The sequence below is a fragment of the Macaca thibetana genome, chromosome 9 (assembly GCF_024542745.1).
Source record: "Macaca thibetana thibetana isolate TM-01 chromosome 9, ASM2454274v1, whole genome shotgun sequence".
In the NCBI taxonomy this organism is placed as follows: domain Eukaryota; kingdom Metazoa; phylum Chordata; class Mammalia; order Primates; family Cercopithecidae; genus Macaca; species Macaca thibetana.
In genome coordinates, this window is record NC_065586.1 from 62,617,770 (window position 1) to 62,637,255 (window position 19,486).

General features: G+C 39.4%; 1 protein-coding gene across 2 annotated transcripts in view; it reads right to left on the reverse strand.

The window, feature by feature from the left end:
• Positions 1-19,486, reverse strand: part of SGPL1 (sphingosine-1-phosphate lyase 1) — a 62,714-nt gene that overhangs the window by 23,303 nt on the left and 19,925 nt on the right. For both annotated transcript variants that reach the window (XM_050803614.1, XM_050803613.1), the window contains exons 3-5: positions 11,972-12,137; positions 5,458-5,525; positions 1,859-2,006 (exon numbers count right to left, since the gene is read on the reverse strand). In XM_050803614.1, the coding sequence (XP_050659571.1) occupies positions 1,859-2,006; positions 5,458-5,525; positions 11,972-12,137 (382 nt within the window). The remainder of the gene's footprint in view (positions 1-1,858; positions 2,007-5,457; positions 5,526-11,971; positions 12,138-19,486) is intronic.

A 19,486-nucleotide genomic window follows, 5' to 3' on the forward strand; every position in this document is an offset into this window, starting at 1 on the left:
CAAAACAAAGATCTTCAGCTCTTGAGAACAGAAAACTAAGTGGTAAATATACAGACAAACTCATTCTCACAGCAATCTGCCAAGCTCTGACTTGCTGCCCGTTTGACTTAGAGGACACTACTCTGTACTATACACAGCTTCAGACCAGTGGTCACCAGCCTTTTGAAAATAAGATAACTGGTTTCATTTCCTCTTCTTTTACTCATGCTAGAGAATACAGCAATGGACAATGACTTAAACATTAAAGAGAAGGCAATATGGTGGTGGTAACCAGCTCTCATAATCATGGAAATCTTTAACACACAGGTTTTAGAGTGCTAACCCCTCCTTCATTCACCTACATCCTAGACTATATCAAATTTTGTACTATTCAATGTCAAGACCTCAACACATGTCACTCAGAAACTGTAAGGGTATTTGTCAAGGCCAGGTACAGTGGCTCACACCTATAATCCTAGCACCTTGGGAGGCCAAGGCAGGCAGATCACCTGAGTTCAGGAGTTCAAGACCAGCCTGGGCAACATGGTGAAACCTTATCTTTACTAAAAACACAAAAAATTAGCTGGGTATGGTGCCGCATGCCTGTAATCCCAGCTACTTGGGAGGCTGAGGCACGAGAATTGCTTAAGCCTGGGAGGTGGAGGTTGCAGTGAGCTGAGATCGTACCACTGCACTCCAGCCCGGGCAACACAGGGAGACTCTGTCTCAAAAAATAAAAAATAAGGGTATTTGTCAAAATGCAACATGGCTCCTGGACTGGCTCCTAAAATAGAAAAAAGAACATTAGTTTAAAACAAAACAAAGCAAAACAACAAAAAAAAACCCCTGATGAACTAGAAATAGAATTTGTAGTGTAGTTAATAACACTTTTCCAATGTTAATTTTTTAGTTTTGATAAACGTACCATGGTTACAGAGGATGTTAACATCAGGAGAAGCTGGGTATAGGGAAATCTCTATCATCTTTGCTACTTTTCTGTAAATATATCAAACTAAAAAGCTTATTTTTAAAAAGTACTTGTAATATGATCTTAATCAGTAACAAACATGAATCTGTTTGAGTTAATAATAGCAATAATGGTTAACATTTACTGAACATTTACTATATGCCAGGCACTATAAAACATTTACACATGTATGATCTCATTTAATCCCCATAATCAAATTTTCAAGTAAGTACTGTACTACTATTACTATCCCCATTGTAGAGACACAGGAACTGTGACATACAGAAGTAACTCGACAAAGGCATACTTTAAGTGGCAAACCAAGATATGAATCCAGGCTGGTTCCAGGGTTACACTCTTAAGCACACCAAGCTATTTGGTGTATTTATCCATCCCATATATGCTCATGCATATGTGTATACACACAGACAAACACTATTAGCATTCTCAGAAACAGATAGATATACATATATAGATAGATGTAAACTATACAGACAACTCTACCTATAGCTACATGCAGAAAGATAGATACCATCTGTTTATCTTGGATGGTAGAATTATAGTGACTTATTTTCTTTTGTGCCTTTATGCAGATTTCACATTTTTACATGAATCTATATTTCATTTGTATTGTATATCTTATATTCTCTCTTCTTAAACACTAAATGTTTTATTCATGCTTACAAAAGGTACCTAAGCCAAGTTCCACTGTCTCTGAGATTTGCTTGCTTTACGGATGATGGATGAATCTAAACATAATTTTTAAAATATGAAATTCGACCTGTGAAACAGTAGGTCCTCCTAAACATGTAAGAACCAATGATGAGTTATTCTTAACCTATGTGAACATTAAACAATGACAAAACAGTCGCTTTAAGGAAGTAGAGAGCATGTCTATGCCAAGCATCATACCCATAGAGCTGTACTCCTTAAGTTTCTCCAAAACAGCAGATGAGCTGAGACCCTGGGAGGGCAAAGCTTTCACATACTCTTTGTCCACTTTCAGGAATGACATGTTCTTGCTAATATCATCCTTGGTCTTGTTCAACTTGTCTTGAATCTCCAAAGGTAAGAAAGACAAAGTTATCGCGATGGAAGCATACAGCAGAGACAGCAGAATCATTATGACATTCAAGCAACTGCTCAATGCTAGACACTGCACAAGTAACTAGACTAACATTTTTCTTAAAGATATACGGTGATATTCTGACTGGTCAGCTACTTTCTGGCATGTACAACAGCCTCTTAAAAATCTGAAAAGCAATGTTTCTCTCTAAAGGTCAAGATGCACTCAGCCGGGCACGGTGGCTCACACCTATTATCACAGCTGTTCAGGAAGCCGAGGTGGGCAGATCACTAGAGGTCAGGAGTTTGACACTAACATGGTGAAACCCCGTCTCTACTAAAAATACAAAAATTAGCCAGGTGTGGTAGCAGGCATCAATAATCTCAGCTACTTGGGAGGCTGAGGCATGAGAATCACTTGAACCCAGGAGGTGGAGGTTGCAGTGAGCCAAGATCGCACCACTGTACTCCACCGAGCCTGGGCAACAGAGCACGACTTTGTCTTAAAAAAAAAAAAAAAAAAAAAGATGCACCCAATTTCCCCATAACCCTTTTCTCTGCCACATTGACATCACTGCTGCTTCACTTGGTTGGCATTGCTAAAGTCAGCACATCCTTGAGGGCAATATTTGGACTTTGATCCTGCCTTGGCAGCAGCTACAGTGTGTGTGTAAAAGAATCAAAGGTAGAACTAGAAACAGTAGCCAGAAAACTGGCCATGCCACAGTAAAAGGGATTCTGGTCCTTGTGCAAGTGATGAGCTCCTTCAACAGACATGCACACAGCACACTAGGAATTTGGAGGCCCCATACAACACAAGCACAGGGCATTCTAAGAATTGCCAGGAACACTCCAATGTATCTCCTTAAGCTGCTGTCGACAGCTTGCACTGTCTGACCCCAAAATGTTAAGAGGAACTAAGGTCCTTTCTGCCAGGCGATTTATCAACTACGGTTCTCTTCTTTTCCATCCTCAAAGCCACAGCTTCTGAGCTGTTTTCTTTTATTCACTTACTCAACAAATATGCAGGCTAGGGATACATAGTGAACAAAACAAACTTAGGCAATGGAGCACACAGGGAAAAAAAAAATCTCCTGTCCTCATGACATTCATTTTCAGCAGAAGAGACAGAAAATAAGTCAGGTGACAAAAAGTGCTGAGGGAAAAAAATAGTAAAGAGGCAGAAAGGCAGGGACTACTACTTATAGCAAAAGACTCTCGGGTAGTAGGGTTGGGGAGAGAAGCTACATGTCACGATTTGTTCATGTCACAGTGCTACTGTTTCAGCAACATATTTGTTATAGAACTTAAGAACTCGCTCCACACTAAGATTTTCTCATCTCTAGCCATGGATAATTAGAATACAAGAGGATCTTCTTAGATATGGCCCTCAATGAAACCACAGGGAAAGCCACTCCTTTCAAGCATGTCTGTCTGCAATGGTCTAACAGGCCCACATTGGCAGGGAGCAGAGGCTACACTCCTGAGCAATGCCTGGGCATGCTATGGACGTGAAGATATTTTTTAAGTTGTAAATTAAAAAATTAATTCACATAAATGGTGACTCATGCAACAGAACAGGCTATGAAAGCTGAGCTTCCATGCATAGAGTATGCTATTGCCATAAAATGAAACACAAAAAGTGACAGAGAGGTATATTAGAAAGCACAGCAAGGACTTCCTTACCCCCAATTCTTGCCTCAAAGCCTGTATTATGTTACCTAATATCGTTTCTTCAGAGCATTTATTTCAAAATAAAATTCCACATATTTGTTTACTTCTTTACTTTCTGTCTTAACCTAAAATGTAAGTTCCATGAGAGTAAGGATTTGGTCTTCTTCACTACCATATCCCCAGCATCCAGAAAAGTACTTGACACTGAGCAGGTGGCTCAATAAGCATGTGTGAAGTGAATAAATGACAGAGGTATACACACATGCGCACACACACACACACACGCACGCACACACACATACACATATACACATGTAACTTTTTGTCTCTAAGCCTCAGAATCTGCTTCTGAAAAATGGAGAGTGATTAGATAGTCCTTAGCAAGCTAAGGATCTTCCAATTCCGTGACTTTATAAGTTTAAGAGTGGGTTCTAGAACCCTAGCATTTATTTGTCTCAAAGTCTGGAAACTGAAGAAGCGAGAAGGAAAAAAAAAAAAATCAGGAGATAAGGGGAAATCCTAATGTTCTTTGTGCTACAGTCCATCTTCTACAATACCTTCCCTGTCCCCATCCCTAATATTCCGTAAGGACTAGATTTACTTTTAGGGATTAATATAATTTGGAGAGCAAACAGAAGCCTACGTGCTCACATTCCCCTTCACCACCTGTTATTGCTTCCACTCCCCTACAGGAAATGAACCTGAAGATACATATCTCTGTCTGAATGGATTTCAGCCAAAGGTTAAAGATAACTGGCAAACTTTAGGTCAGGGGTTGGCAAACGAACCCTGGTATAGCCACGAAAGGGAACTGAAAGCCAAAAGTAAAAGAAAACTTGGAAGGCAGGTAAAGTTGGGAAAGACCAAAGGGGGGTTAGGGGAGGGCACTGGAGGAGATGAAGAGTCCAAGGACTCATATGCCTTCCTTAGAGCTTGTCAAGCGGCCTGCCCTGTTTATCTTCATCTGTGATAACCTGTGGGAGGCACAGAGGTGCCTACCTTATCCTCAGCATGGGTGAGGGCAAAGGGGACATAACAAAGGGGACGTACTACAATACAGATAATTGCAAAGAGCAAGAGACAGCGCTGTGCAGCTACAGCCAGGATCCAACTAAGGCCTACCTGAATTCATAAAGAAAGTTTCACTGGAATACAGCCAGGCTCATTCCTGAACCTCTTGCTGCTGTCCGTCTGCAAGGGCAGAGGTGAGGAGTTGCAACAGAAATGATATGGCCTATACAGCCCAAAATGTTTCATATCTAACCCTTTACAGAAAACATTTGCCAACCCCTGACCTAAACCGTGTAAGCACCCAACTCCCAGATAAATATCTAAAGTCAGCCAGCCGCATATTGTTCCAAAGCAACTAACGATACAGTTAGCTTTTCTCATTTCAAATTCTTACTTCCTTAACAGGCTTCTCACCTCTCTTTTGGCCAGTTACATTGGAGAAAGGGTTAAGTCAGGGTTCTCAACCTTGGCCATTTTGACATTTCCAGCCAGATAATTCTGTTTGGGGGGCGGGGGGCTGTCCTGTACATTGTAGGATATTTAGTGTTTAGCAGCATTTCTGGTCACCATCCATTACATGCCAAGAGCACCACTCCATCCAAGCTGTGACCACCAAAAACGTCTCCAAACGCTGCCAAGTGTCCCCTGGAGGTAAGGGACAAAATCACCCCTCTACTTTGAGAATACTAGGTTTAGTAAATAGAAAGAAAGAGGCATGATTATCAGGAGGGGAAAAAAAATGACATACAGATTCTACTTACCTTACGACCAATAATGGGCATCTTCCTGGTAAGCTTAAAACATTTCTTTTTAAACCTTGACCATAAACCTAAAAGAAACAAATGGTTCTCTTATTCAAATAAATTTCCATGGATATGACCTGTATATAGCAACCATTCAACATGTCTTCTACAACCTCACTTGCCTTCCAATTGCAAAAAGTTTCTTTCCTTTAAAAAATAAAAAAAACTTTTAAATTTATATTTGTGAATAAGTACTATATTTACATGGTTCGAAATTTTAAAAATACAAACGCATACACACACAGTAAAGCAGTGAAGCTTCCCTCTCTCGAACCTATCCCCCCGACCCTCATGCTACCTCCCAGAGTTTCTTTATGCATACATGTGCAACAGTAAAGCTATAATATTATTTGTCTCCCTTTTTTTGCACAAAAAGTAGCACACTCTAGCACTGTGGTAGACCTTGTTTTTCCACTTAGGAGTATTATCGTAAAGATCAGTGCATCCTCATTCATTTTTATAGCTGCAGAGTATTCCATTATATGGATGTGCCAAAATTTATTTAACCTGACCCTTAATTACGGATATATAGGTTGCTTCTAATATTTGCTATTACAAATCAGGCTGAAATAAATAACCTTGTAACACACACCACACTGCACACCTACAGGATAAACTCCCAGAAGCAGAACTACTAGGTCAAATGACATATGTATTCCAGAATTCTTGACCTTCCTAAGGTTTCTAGATGTTCAACATTTCTCTTCCTTCCCCCAAGACTAAAGGCCAGCCCCTGTTTTTAGCTTGTTTTGCTTGGATCTATGTCCAGCCTCTCATCCAACACAGATTCTAACATTTTCTGGACCTACAAATGCCCCCAAAATTGTGGATGCTAGCCAGGCACCGTGGTTCACACCTCTAATCCCAGCACTGTGGGAGGCCGAGGTGGGAGGACTGCTTGAGCACAAGAGTGTGAGACCAGCCTGGGCAACACAGTGAGACCCCGTCTCAACAAAAAGAAAAAACAGTTTGAAAAATCATAGATGCCAGAGTCCACTCTGTCAGGCAGTACACAGAACAAATAGGGAATGCTAATCCTGTCAATTATAATAATCATAAATACATGGCATCTAAATAGACTAATAGACCTTCTGATGCATTCACAATCAATGTATCTCAACTGACTATAACAACAGCATTCTGAGGCTGGCACAGAAGGCATTATATACAATCCACAAGTGACATAAAAGGCAATGGAAGATCAAAGCATCAAAACTTGCTCAAGGCCACAGATAAAATCAGTGACGGAGCAAAGTTTTAACTGAAGTCTTGTTATTTTCAGTCCAGGATTCCCAGGACTCTACACTGCTTCAAATGTACCACAGGAATTTTCTGTTTGAGTCTATAAGAATCTAAGCCTGGCTTTTTTATACAAGGTGTGAACTGAATATGAACTTCTACTGCATTCCTAGGAGATCTAGGAATTCCCACTCTCCTGGCCAGAAGGAGCTCCCTCTTCACTCAACAACCACGGGATGCATCTGTACCCCCTTTCTGTATCTACCACATCATGCCTTATATCTCTGCTAGTTGTTTTTGCTTCAGCTGCATCCCTCTTTCTAACTCTTCCTAGAGTACACATTCTGTAAACGCCTGGGACAAAACCAGGTAACTAAGACACAGACTGAATAAGAAGACAAAGGGACTGAAACCGCTTGTTTGTGGTTACTTTTTGTTTAAATTTTGGAGTATTTCCTTCTAGCCCTATGTTCTACACACTGTAATACATACCTGAGATCCTGTATAATGTAAAATAACTGTATCCTCCTCATGGATAGCACTTTCTACATTATTAACAATTCTTTCTAAACATATTTTCTAATGTTATAATAGTCCATCAAATGACTATAATGTAATATTGGATATTTTAGCTTCTTGTTATTAACTATTTCTAACTGTTAAAGCTGTACAGATTCAGAGCTGCTTCCTTATTTGATGAAGTAATTAATGAGGTAAAAAGAAGTCCAAAAATTAGCAAACTGGGCCAGCTGTCCTGAACTATAGTAATGTGACTAGGTGAAGGATAAAAAAATAAACTAATTTTGTGGAAGTTGTGAGAAAAAAATGGTACAGGATAAAAAGAACAGAATACAGCGTCAGAGATGAAGAAACTAAAAATAAAAAGATCCCATGGTCATGATCTAAAAGGATTATCTCAAAAGTCCCCAGAGGTACAGAAAGAAAAGTAATTAGAATTTTTTAGTGGGATTGAGAGTAAGGGGAAGAAGGAAGATTGGGAGATGGTCAAAAGGACAGAAAATTCCAGTTAGATGGAAGCAATAAGTTCAAGAGATCATGGTGACACAGTAAATAAAAATGTGTTGCGTACGTAAAGATTGCTAAGAAAGTAGATTTTAAGTGTTCTCACCATTAAAAAAGGTACATGAGGCCGGGTGTGGAGGTTTACACCTGTAATCCCAGCACTTTGGGAGGTCAAGGCGGGTGGATCACGAGGTCAGGAATTCAAGACCAGCCTGACCAACATGGTGAAACCCTGTCTCTACTAAAAATACAAGAATTAGCTGGGGGTGGTGGCATGCGCCTGTAATCCCAGCTACTCAGGAGGCTGAAGCAGGTGAATCACTTGAACCCAGGAGGTGGAGGCTGCAGTGAGCCGAAATCACGCCATTGCACTCCAGCCTGCATGACCAGAGCAAAACTCCATCTCAAAAAAAAGTACGTGAGGTAATCGTGTTAGTTTGATTGAGCCATTCCACAACTTACACATATTTGAAAACATCATGTTGTACACCATAAACATACAATTTTTATTTGTTAATTTAAAAAAAGAATTCAAAAAGTTTAAGATAACAAAATAGAAAATGCCAGTGTAAGGACAATGCATGGTTCTTAACAGTTTACAAATTCCACTTATGCAAAAGATGCCATTCAGTCCTCATATTACCCATGACAAGGTAAAGCAGCTATTATGATGTCCATTTTATTGCAAGGAAATAGGCTGAGAGAGCTTAAGGGTGTCGCCCAAGGTGGCACAACAAGAAACTGAGAGTTTATCATTTCCTCCATGACATAAAGCTGACTTCTGTTGGTAAACCATGGACAACCCACAGTTAAAATCAATGTTAAAGTAAAAGTAATAAACTGTGAGCTGATAATCACAGAGCAGACTGAAGGAAGAGGCTGCTAAACCCCTGCCCAGCTCATGCTGCTGCCCACTTCTCCTCTACCCCAGGCTCCATCCTTTGTTCCAGAACTACTCTCTTCCCTCAGGAGGGATTCAGTGTTGGAAGATCAGCAAAATTCATCACTAGTCCAGACTTCAGACTCCTCTAGTGCAGTGTAACTAAAAATAACTCGATTGTTCAGCAACATATGGCAAGTGAGTGAGTGCTAAAAAAGTGAATATTCTATCAAAATTATCCCTGATCTCTGGAGGGAAGACATTCTTATCTGTATCTAAAATTCAAGTTGGAAGTTACCAAATGAAAGTGTGCTGTGTGTGTATGTGCTAAATTGTACAAAATTGTCAACATTTGACGATTTTACAAAATTACATTTTGTATGGTTCAAACTGGATTCAGATATAGAAACAGAGAAATAAAAATAGTGGTATCCTTCAGTAGTAAGATTTTAATCTTGTTCTTATTATTTATCCATATTGTCCAACTTTTCCAGAGTGAACATGTACTGCTTTTGTTTTATAATATATCTTTAGAAACAAAACAACTCAGCTGGGCATGGTGGCTCATGCCTGTAATCTCAGCACTTTGGGAGGCCGAGGCAGACGGATCACCTGAGATCAAGAGTTCAAAACCAGCCTGGCCAACAGGGCGAAAATACATCTCTACTAAAAATACAAAAATTAGGCAGGCGTAGTAGTGGGCGCCTATAATCCCAGCTACTCAAGAGGCTGAGGCAGGGAGAATTGTTTGAACCCAGGAGGCAGAAGTTACAGTGAGCCGAGATCGTGCCACCACACTCCAGCATGGGTGACAGAGCGAGACTCCGTCTCAAAAAAAAAACCTCAAATGGCTTGGAGTTCAGCCCACAAGGATTTAAATGGCATATCTCATCAGTATACTATGACTAACAATATTCTCATGGAAAATTGGCCTCTCAGAGGCCAGCATATTCCTTTTTGACCACTAAAAGCAAGTAAGTATCAGAACCTAAGATGGCTGTGTCTCTACTATTAGCTAAGCAAAATGTATGGCACAGTGAGCTGCAGAACTGAAAACAGAAGTAAATACCTAACCACAAAAAAAATGAAAAAATGGGAGGTAATGCAGGTTAATTAGCTCAATTTAGCCATTTCACAATGTATACATATTTCAAAACAATATGTTGTACATGATAAATACAATGTTTATTTGCCAATTAATTTTTTAAAATTTTAAAAGAAGTAAATACCTAAAGTTAATACTAATCATAGCAAGTAACATATAAATCTCAGATCTCTAAGCTTAGCCTTGTTTCATAAATGTACCACCTTTGAATGGTCGTACATTTGTAAAACAAGGTGGTACCATAAATAAATGGTGATTGCCAGGGGATGGGGGAGAGAGTAATGGGCAGTTATTATTTGATGTTTATTAAAATGGAGTTCCAGTGGGGCGATGAAAAAGTTCTGGTAGTAGTGATGCCTGTACAATAATGTGAATGTACTTTCTGCCACACAACTAACTCTACACTTAAAAATGGTTAAAGTGGTAAATTTTATGTTATATATATTTTATTATAATAGAAAGATGGATAAGCAGAGACTGATTTTTTTTTAATGAAAAGTTAAAAAATAAAAAGAAAGTACATTTCTTGCCACCCTCAGAGTCCTATAAAATGGGCCGCTTACTCACTGAATTGAATACCTCCTAGGAAAGGAATAAGCATGAGCAGAAGGACACGAGCTACATCCATATCCAAACCATTGAGCAGATGCAGTGGAAGGGCTGGCCAGTCTAATTTCTCAGAGTTTATCAGAAAATCTTGCAAGGACTAGGAGCAGCAACTGAGGACAAGGTTTTTTAAAGCCGGGGTGAGCTACAGATTTACACAGGAGAGTCACGTCTCATTTCTACTTTAATTTAAAAACTCTAAGCAGTTGGAACTTGCTTCTTGGTTGTCATGATTTGCAATGTTTACTGCGCCATAAACAGCTAAGAAGCTATTTGCAGGGTAAAGAGATAAAAATGGAATCTGGCTTCTAAATTGACTTTCCTTGAACAAGAGAAGAAAAGCAGAAAAAACATAGTAAAAGAGCCCTTTTAAACAGGTGTTATCAGGGAAGCAAAGTGGTGGGGAAATTTCAAGCAAATGAGAAACAGCTAATGATTATCTTCAATGTTACTGTTTACTTATCTCAAGGAAGTTAACTCCGATACCCTACTAAGAGTGGGGAAAGGGTGCAGGGGAGTGTTACAGAACATCCAGCACCAAATCTACTACTTGTATTTATGTACTAACAACACTTACCAAGCGCAGACTGCAGAGGAAAATAACTCATAAGAAAGGTAACACGCAACCAGGTTTCTAGGTGGGAAAAAGGTGGGTGGGCAGGAGAGGGGCTTAATCCTAAGCAAAGGTGGAAGATTCAGAAGCAGATCACTGAGAAGTGGCCTCTTCTTCCCCATGTTGATCTAGCACTGAGTCACTTCTAGGACGCTCAAAGTATACGATCCCCTGACACCAGAAGTTCAACTCCAAGAGGAGAGAGATCCGGTACCACTTGTGCAGATATCCCCACAGCCTGATGCAGTCCCTGGCACATAACAAGCACTCAAGTGGTCACCATATAAGTGCTGTTCCAATTTCACCTAATCTTTACTGAAAAGGATAGCACAAAATGAAAGGCAATAAATTCCTGCTCTGGGAACTCCAGGTGACATAACTATGTTCTAGGAAAGAAACTGGTACCAAAGGTTTAAGCCATACGGAGATATCTGTGGATCCTTACAATGATTAATTCTAAGGTGTTTTTACATAAACTACAAATCCAAAAAAAAAATCAATGTAAAGAGTATTAGTTACACAAGAGTCCTGTTGTAACGTGACCAATCAGAAGACAAAGTACCGCTTCACATTTAAACAGATTTTAAAAATAAGAACCAAACCAGGGCCGGGCATGGTGGCTCATGCCTGTAATCCCAGCACTTTGGGAGGCCGAGGCAGGTGGATCACGAGCTCAAGAGATCGAGACGATCCTGGCCAACATAGTGAAACCCCGTCTCTACTAAAAATACAAAAATTAGCTGGGCGTGGTGGCACCTGCCTGTAGTCCCAGCTACTCGGGAGGCTGAGGCAGGAGGAACACTTGAACCTGGGAGGCAAAGGTTGCAGTGAGCCAAGATTAGGCCAGTGTACTCCAGCCTAGCGAAAGATTGAGACTCTGTCTCAAAAAAAACAAAAAAACAAAAAAAAAAACAACCAAAGGCAATAAATTAGTCCTATCTGTCAGCAATCAGTTTGAGGCTAGTGACACACCACTACACCTTTACAGAGGAGACAGCATACTTACTCTCTGGCTGGAAGACAAACTCATATCCCCAGACTATCAGCAGGGTCCACACGACACTCCATGCAATTAGCTGCCAGGGCTCATACTTGGTGCAATGCCCATTTACATAATTCTTGGCTTTTGTGGAGTATACTTCCAAAATCTCTAAGTAGGGCTCAAAGGCCTTCTAGAAATACAAGAGAAAAATAGAAATATTACATTTAGAGAGAGAAAAGAAGTCTGTTCTTAGTTTGTACTTCAACTCTCATTTTTCAAGGGCAAGGTCAGCAATAATCTTATTATCATCTGCAGCCCTCAAGGCTTCTGTACCAGTCACTCCAGCAGCACTCCACTGCCACTTAGCAGCTAGTGGACTTTGAGACTATTTTTGATCTTGTGCCTATTTTATACAGTAAGAGGGTTAAGCCAGATCGTCCCTTCAGCCCTAAAGTTTCTATATGACTGCCAGAATCACTGTTCCACTCTCTTAACTCAAACTAATACCCCCAATATGAATGTCATTTCTCTTCTCTATTTGAATCTTTCCTATTCTCTACCCTAGTGGTCAGCAAACTGGTTCTGTAATGAGCCTGATACTAAATTATTTTATATTTTAAGTGTTGCGAAGCAAAGGTCCTCCTTTACAACTACTCATCTCTGCTGCTGGAGGGCAAATATAGTCACAGTTAGTGTGTAAACAAAGGAACATGGCTGTGTTCCAACACAATGTAATTATGGGCACCAAAATTTGAATTTCATACAATTTTCATGTTCACAAAATATTCTTTAACAATTTTTAAAATGTAAAAATCATTCGTAGCACAAGGACCACATAAAAGAAGGCAAGAGCCAGATATGGCTTGTAGACCACAATTTACCAACGCCTGCTCTAAGGCCTTACTTGACTCTTAGCAACCATATCTTATCATCATGTGTATTCCTCACAACACCTGGTACAAGCAAGAAAAAACATGTCCTCTGTAAACTTACCAGAGTATCTCATTCACAAGAATTCCTCTCTCCCTTTAAATTATCCTCCAGTACTCATTTGTGGTAAGTCCTATACAGAGCTTAACACAACCTGCCTTGCAGTCTACTCATCTGTTTCTTATCTCCCTGACTATATGGTTAGGTCCTTGAAGACAGACCAGTTCTATTAATATGTACAATCCCCTACAATGCCCTGTACAAACTAAGGTCGTTTTATAGTTTACTATTCATTCACTGAATCAACATTGATTAAGCATCTCCAGGGTTGAAGGCAGTAAGCTGGGGAAGTGTTCAGGTACATATCATAGTTCCAAGTCTATACTGAATTTACAATCTAATGCAAGAGGTAGATGTGTGTCCATATACACACACAGGCACGTACACATATAAACAAATCACTAAAACTTCTCAGGGGAATAGTCACAAAAAACATATGAGTGCCAAGATGAAGCACTGACGAAGGACTATCTAACTCTGAAGGGATAAAGATAATGACAGAGGATAAAATTTAAGCCGGTTAAGAGGGTGAAAGAAAATTCTCTAGGTAGAAAAGTTAAAAGGAAAAAAATCACACCAGAAAGAGAGGATAGTAGCTGCAAATGCATAAAAAGAGTCTGCATATGGCAAAAGTTCTATGTGGCAAAGTGTAAGCTACATGATAGCAGGGACCATTTCTGTCTCATCCAGTGCTAAATCCCCAACATGTGGCAGAGTGCCTGGCACACAATTTATACTGAATACAAACATGGACAGTGGCTGACAGTGCCCAACTAACAGTGACCAAGTAAATGAGTGAACACTTAAATCAGAGACCTGAAGCTGGGAGAAGTATGCTAGGTTCATGATATGGTTTGGATACCTATCCGCCAAATCTCATGTTGAAATGTGATTCCCAGTATTGGAGATGAGGTCTGGTGGGAGGTGACTGGATCATGGGGGCGCATCTTTCATGAATGGTTTAGTACCATCCCCTTGGTGATAAATGAGTTCTTGCTCAGTTAGTTCATGTGAGATCTGGGTGTTTAAAAGTCTAGGACCTCCCCCCTCTCTCTTTCTTGCTCTCACTCTTGCCATGTGACGTGCCTGCTCAAGTTTTGCCTTTCACCATGATTGTAAGCTTCCTGAGGTCTCACCAGAAGCAGATGTTGAAGCCATGTTTGTACAAATATGCAGAAACGTGAGCCAATTAAACCTCTTTTCTTTATAAATTACCCAAACTCAGGTATTTCTTAACAACAATGCAAGAATGGGCTAATCCAGTCCATATTTAAAAAGGACTTAGAAAAACGGATATATAGGCCGGGCGCGGTGGCTCAAGCCTGTAATCCCAGCACTTTGGGAGGCCGAGATGGGCGGATCACGAGGTCAGGAGATCGAGACCATCCTGGCTAACACGGTGAAACCCCGTCTCTACTAAGAAATACAAAAAATAGCCGGGCGAGGTGGCAGCGCCTGTAGTCCCAGCTACTCGGGAGGCTGAGGCCGGAGAATGGCGTGAGCCCGGGAGGCGGAGCTTGCAGTGAGCTGAGATCCGGCCACTGCACTCCAGCCTGGGCTACAGAGCAAGACTCCGTCTCAAAAAAAAAAAAAAAAAAAAAAAAAAAAAAGAAAAACGGATATATAAACTGATAGGAACTTTTTTAAAGCAATAAAGTATACAAATAAACACGTTCAAGGATATTCATTTCAGTATTCTCTCTAATAACAGAAGGGAAAAAATAATGTAAATGTCCACCCACAGAAGAATGGTTAAATAAACTGTAATATGTGCATTTTATGTACCCATACTATGAAACATTAAAAAGAAGACAGATCTACATGAACTACGTAGAAAAAATTCCAGAACATAGTATCAGGTAAAAATAAGTAAATTATAAACAATAGCAATAAAACAAAACAAAGGGCATGGATTTTTAAGTATGTGAGTAATTTTGTTGGTTGTGGGTATAGATCATTCAAAATTTTCAAGTTCAAGTTCAAGAGACTGGTTAACTATGATGTTAATAGTTAATATCACTATTAACTACGGTAAGACTAGAAGAGGAAGGGAAGATAAAGAAGGTAGAAGATGTTTTGAGAAAAACATAATGATACTGACTTAAATATATTCCTATTGGATATCCACATCCAATGTTCTAGTAGGAACATGAAAGCTTAGAAAAAGGACAGATACTCAACAAATGTTTGTTGAAAACATTTATACCTGCAATGGACTGAATGTTTACATCCTCCCAAAATTCATATGTTGAAATCTAACCCTCAAGCTGATGGTGGGAGGAAGAGGGAGCCTTTGGGAGGTCATTAGATCATGAAGGCAGAGGCCTCGTGAATAAGATTAGTGACTTTATAAAAGAGACCTTAGAGAGCAAATTGGCCCCTTCTACCATGTGAAGACACAGTGAGAAGACATTTTCTATGAACCACTTTCACGAAGGCCACCTTCCAGGAAGCGGGCCTCATCAGGCACCATATCTGCTGTTGCCTTGATCTTGGGCTTCCTGGCCTCCAGAACTGAGAGAAATGGAATTTTGTTTATATACCACCACCTTTATGGCGTTTTGTTATAGCAGCCTGAATGGACTCAGACAATACTCTTAGTAATTAGACTGTGTTATAAGGTAATTAACATTAGACAACTATCAGGTTCCCTGGAGGGGCTACCCATGGAGACAGTTTATCTGCAATTCCCCAATAGTTCTTGGTGGCCATTCCCCAGAGCCCACTGCTGCATCAACTACCTCAATCCAAAGCAACGGCAATACCAGCCAAAACCTGGGAAAGACCAGAGGAGTCTATCATCAAAAGTATGTCATGATTTCTATCATTATAAAGACTCGTCTAGTGTGAAAGTTGTGGTCAAACCAGATGGTTAAATACTGTGTATGAACGAGATGATGAAAGAACAATCATTCAGATTAGCTTTTCTTCTGGTTATACTAATTCTTAATTCACCCAGAAAACAGAGGTTACCAATGTCAAAAGATGACTATAGATAATATGAACAATTCACAGCACTGAATAAAAAAGTAATATAACTAGTACTAGGGTGACAGCAAAGAACCAGCAAATGCAAACTAATTTTTAAAAGCCTTAAAATTAAGATATAAAGACATTCCTCACTAACATTTAAAAAATTATATTTAGCAAGAATATATTTTCTTTGTATGTGCTTTGATTCTTACAAAGATAATGGCAATTCTTAAATTCAAAGGGGATCCTTTAAAAGGAGATATATATAAATTCTTTAACACCAAAGACAGAATGACACTGCAGTTGGATGAGTCCTGACAAGCTTTTTGAGTAGTCAACTAGTTGATCACAGAAATTACATCTCCTGGCATCATTCTAAGGTCCTCCTAGGTTACTACAAACAACCTAGGCTCAGTCCCCAATGTAGATGCAACTCACAACACTGACAGCTCACTGAATTATCGGGCTCTGTGGCGTAATGTATCCTATCTCCTTGGAATAAAGGATGATGCAGTTCCTTAGGGCCTTGAAAATAGCACAAACCCCAGCCTGGGCCCTGATGCAATACTCCAGCCCTTGGGAAGCACAGAATCTAAGAGCTGAAGGGAACTTGGAAGATCAAGTCTAACATTTTCATTTTACAAGCAGAGACCCCAAAGTGAAATGACAGGACTACGCTCATACAGACATGCTTGTGTTTAAGTGGAGTCTAGGAACGCGTGCCTCTTGACTCAGTATTCAGCACTCTTTCAATTCTTGATTTTCAGTATTCATAGGCAGAGGAGTAACACATGACAATCCAGTAGCATCCCAAGAATTTTCTTTTCACAATTTATGTTCTTGACAGGATCTACCTTGGATACATGGTACCATGTATAACATACTAAAACTATACCGTTAGGTCATGACTATAGATAAACATCTAGATCAACCTTGTCCAACATGCAGTCCAGGAGAGCTCTGAATGTAGCCCAGAACAAATTTGTAAACTTTCTTAAAACATCATGAGACTTTTTTTTGCAACTTTTATTTTTTTTAAGCTCATCAGCTATCATTAGTATATTTTACGTGTGGCCCAAGACAATTATTCTTCTTCTAATGTGGCCCAGGACAGCCAAAAGATTGGACACCCCTGATCTAGACAGAGATGGCACAGAAGTTAATGTGATTATAATTACTATTCCCACTATGTCTTTTTACTTATAGCAGTACAGTACTTTTTTGTCTATATATCTCTGAATATATACTTATAATTCTTAGGCTTCTGTTTATTTCAACTTTATCAATGTATTGTGTCTCTGGAAATACAAGAACTGTGAATGGTCATCCATGAAGGCCACTAGCTTACTGCGCAACTCCAGGTAAATTATTTCACCAACCTTTATGTTTTTATGTAGAAGAAGAAACATAAGAACAATACAGTCATAAAATAAGCTGCATTGTATATGTGTGTGCCTGGGTGGGGACAGGGGACAGGGGAGTTTATCTCCAACCCTTGCTTAATAGAACAGTAGTTTTGGTAGTTTCTACAAGTAAAACATTCCTTCCTTCACTGTTATAAAATTGGAAAGGTATTCCTCTAGAATAAAAAAACAAACAAACAAAAAATTATTTGCCCAGTGAATGAATAATATTTTTATAAGTGTAATATTAAAGGAAAAAAACAAACTCTGATAAACCTTAGCAGTAGGAATATTCATAATTTTAACTACTTTAAAGAGCTATTGTCAAATAATGAGTAAACTAGCCTTTCTCTTGTTTATTCTATTTCCAATCCAATGATTAGATTTCAGATGATACCCAAAAGGCATTGAAATAGTACTCAATAATCCTAATCATTAGACAAAAAGCAGCTCCTAGAATTTATGGGACCTTGGTAGCCCACTCTCCCCAATGACATAAAACTCTTTCAGCCTTCACTTCAAGGGTGCAAGACCTTTTCGTGAATGTAATCAACAGCAGAAGGCTACAAATATTGTAAATTTGGGGTATGCTACTTGTTAGACCACTGAGTTTCAAACTGTTCCGACATGTGTATTAGATTCTACGTGTATGAGATTGTGTTGTAAATGTATTTTACAACACAATCTAATACATGTAGAAACAGAAAGATATAAAACCAAAAGTTTCCAAAATAATACTTAGCACCTTATTACTTGTAACGTACTCACATTTCTATTTCTTCCTTCTTTAACGCTTGATCTACTAAACTGATTTTGTGTGCCTCTAAATGGATCATAATCTGCAGTTTTAAAACCAGTGCTTCAGAGTGATTTTACTTCTTGCTTCCTTAAATTTAGAACGTGGTTGTGTGAGGGAGCTAACACTAATGTTATTTTCCACTCTACACAATCTCAGTGCTTTTTATACTTATGATTTATTCTCTTAACATTTTTGTGAGGTCAGGAATATGATCTCAAGTCATGAGTTACTTCCTGACAGTAGACCACAGCTATCCCCAATGATACTAAACTCTTTTAATCTCCAAATCACTTCAAGAGAGCAAAAGATTCCAGAAGCAAACTTCCAATAGTAGCACTACCCACCCCTTGCTACCTCCAAAAAAATCTTAAGAACTGGTACTGCTCGTGACCAAATACCAATTAGGCAGTGATATTTTTTCCTTATTAAATTACTTCAGCTTCAATTTATACCTAAAGAAACATTCTACAAATGAATATTACTAAAAGAGAAAAGCCATCTGGCAAACACTTCCAGACCCACACTGGATGATGCATCTTTCCTTGGAGCTAATACAATCCTTTCTCCATTACTCAACCTAACTACCTGCTATGATTTGAGTGTCCCCCCTAAAACTCACAATGAAATTTAATTGCCACTGTAACAGTGTTGAGAGGTGGGATCTTTAACAGGTGATTTAGATTAGGAGTGTTATGTCCTCATGAGTATATTAATGCAATTATCTTGGGAGTGGGCTTCTGATAAAGGATGATGTCTTGGCCCATCCCCTATAGCTCGCGTGCTCACTTGCCCTTCTGCCATGTTATTATTCAGCAAGAAGGCCCTCACTAGATATCAGTGCCATGTTCTTGGATTTCCCAGCCTCTAGAATCATTAGCCAAATAAACTTCTATTGTTTATAATTACCCAATCTGTGGTATTCCGCTATCACAGCAGAAAATGGACTAAGACACCCTGTATATTTGTTTTATTCAAAAGCAACAGCACCTCCATTCAGGTAGTCCCTCAAAGCTAGCTACCATGGCAACCTAGAAAGAGCTCTGCTCTGTAATGTTGTCTCTGCTATACATACGCCTACTGCTGTTTAAGAGTTTCAGTCATTCAACAATTATTTTTGGAGTGCCTACTGCATGAAGGCAATATTTTATAGGGATCAGAGTTCATCCACTTGTTTCACTAAAAACTTTCTCTTCCCTCTAAAACTCAAAGATTTGGTGACCCCCGATTACAGAAAGAATAAAACTAATTTAGAAAAAGAGGCCATGACAACATGCACAGGAAAGAGTGAAGCACTTAAAAAGTATTAACTTTTTAATTTGGCCAGGCACAGTGGCTCCTACCTTTAATCCCAGCACTCTGGGAGGCCAAGGCGGG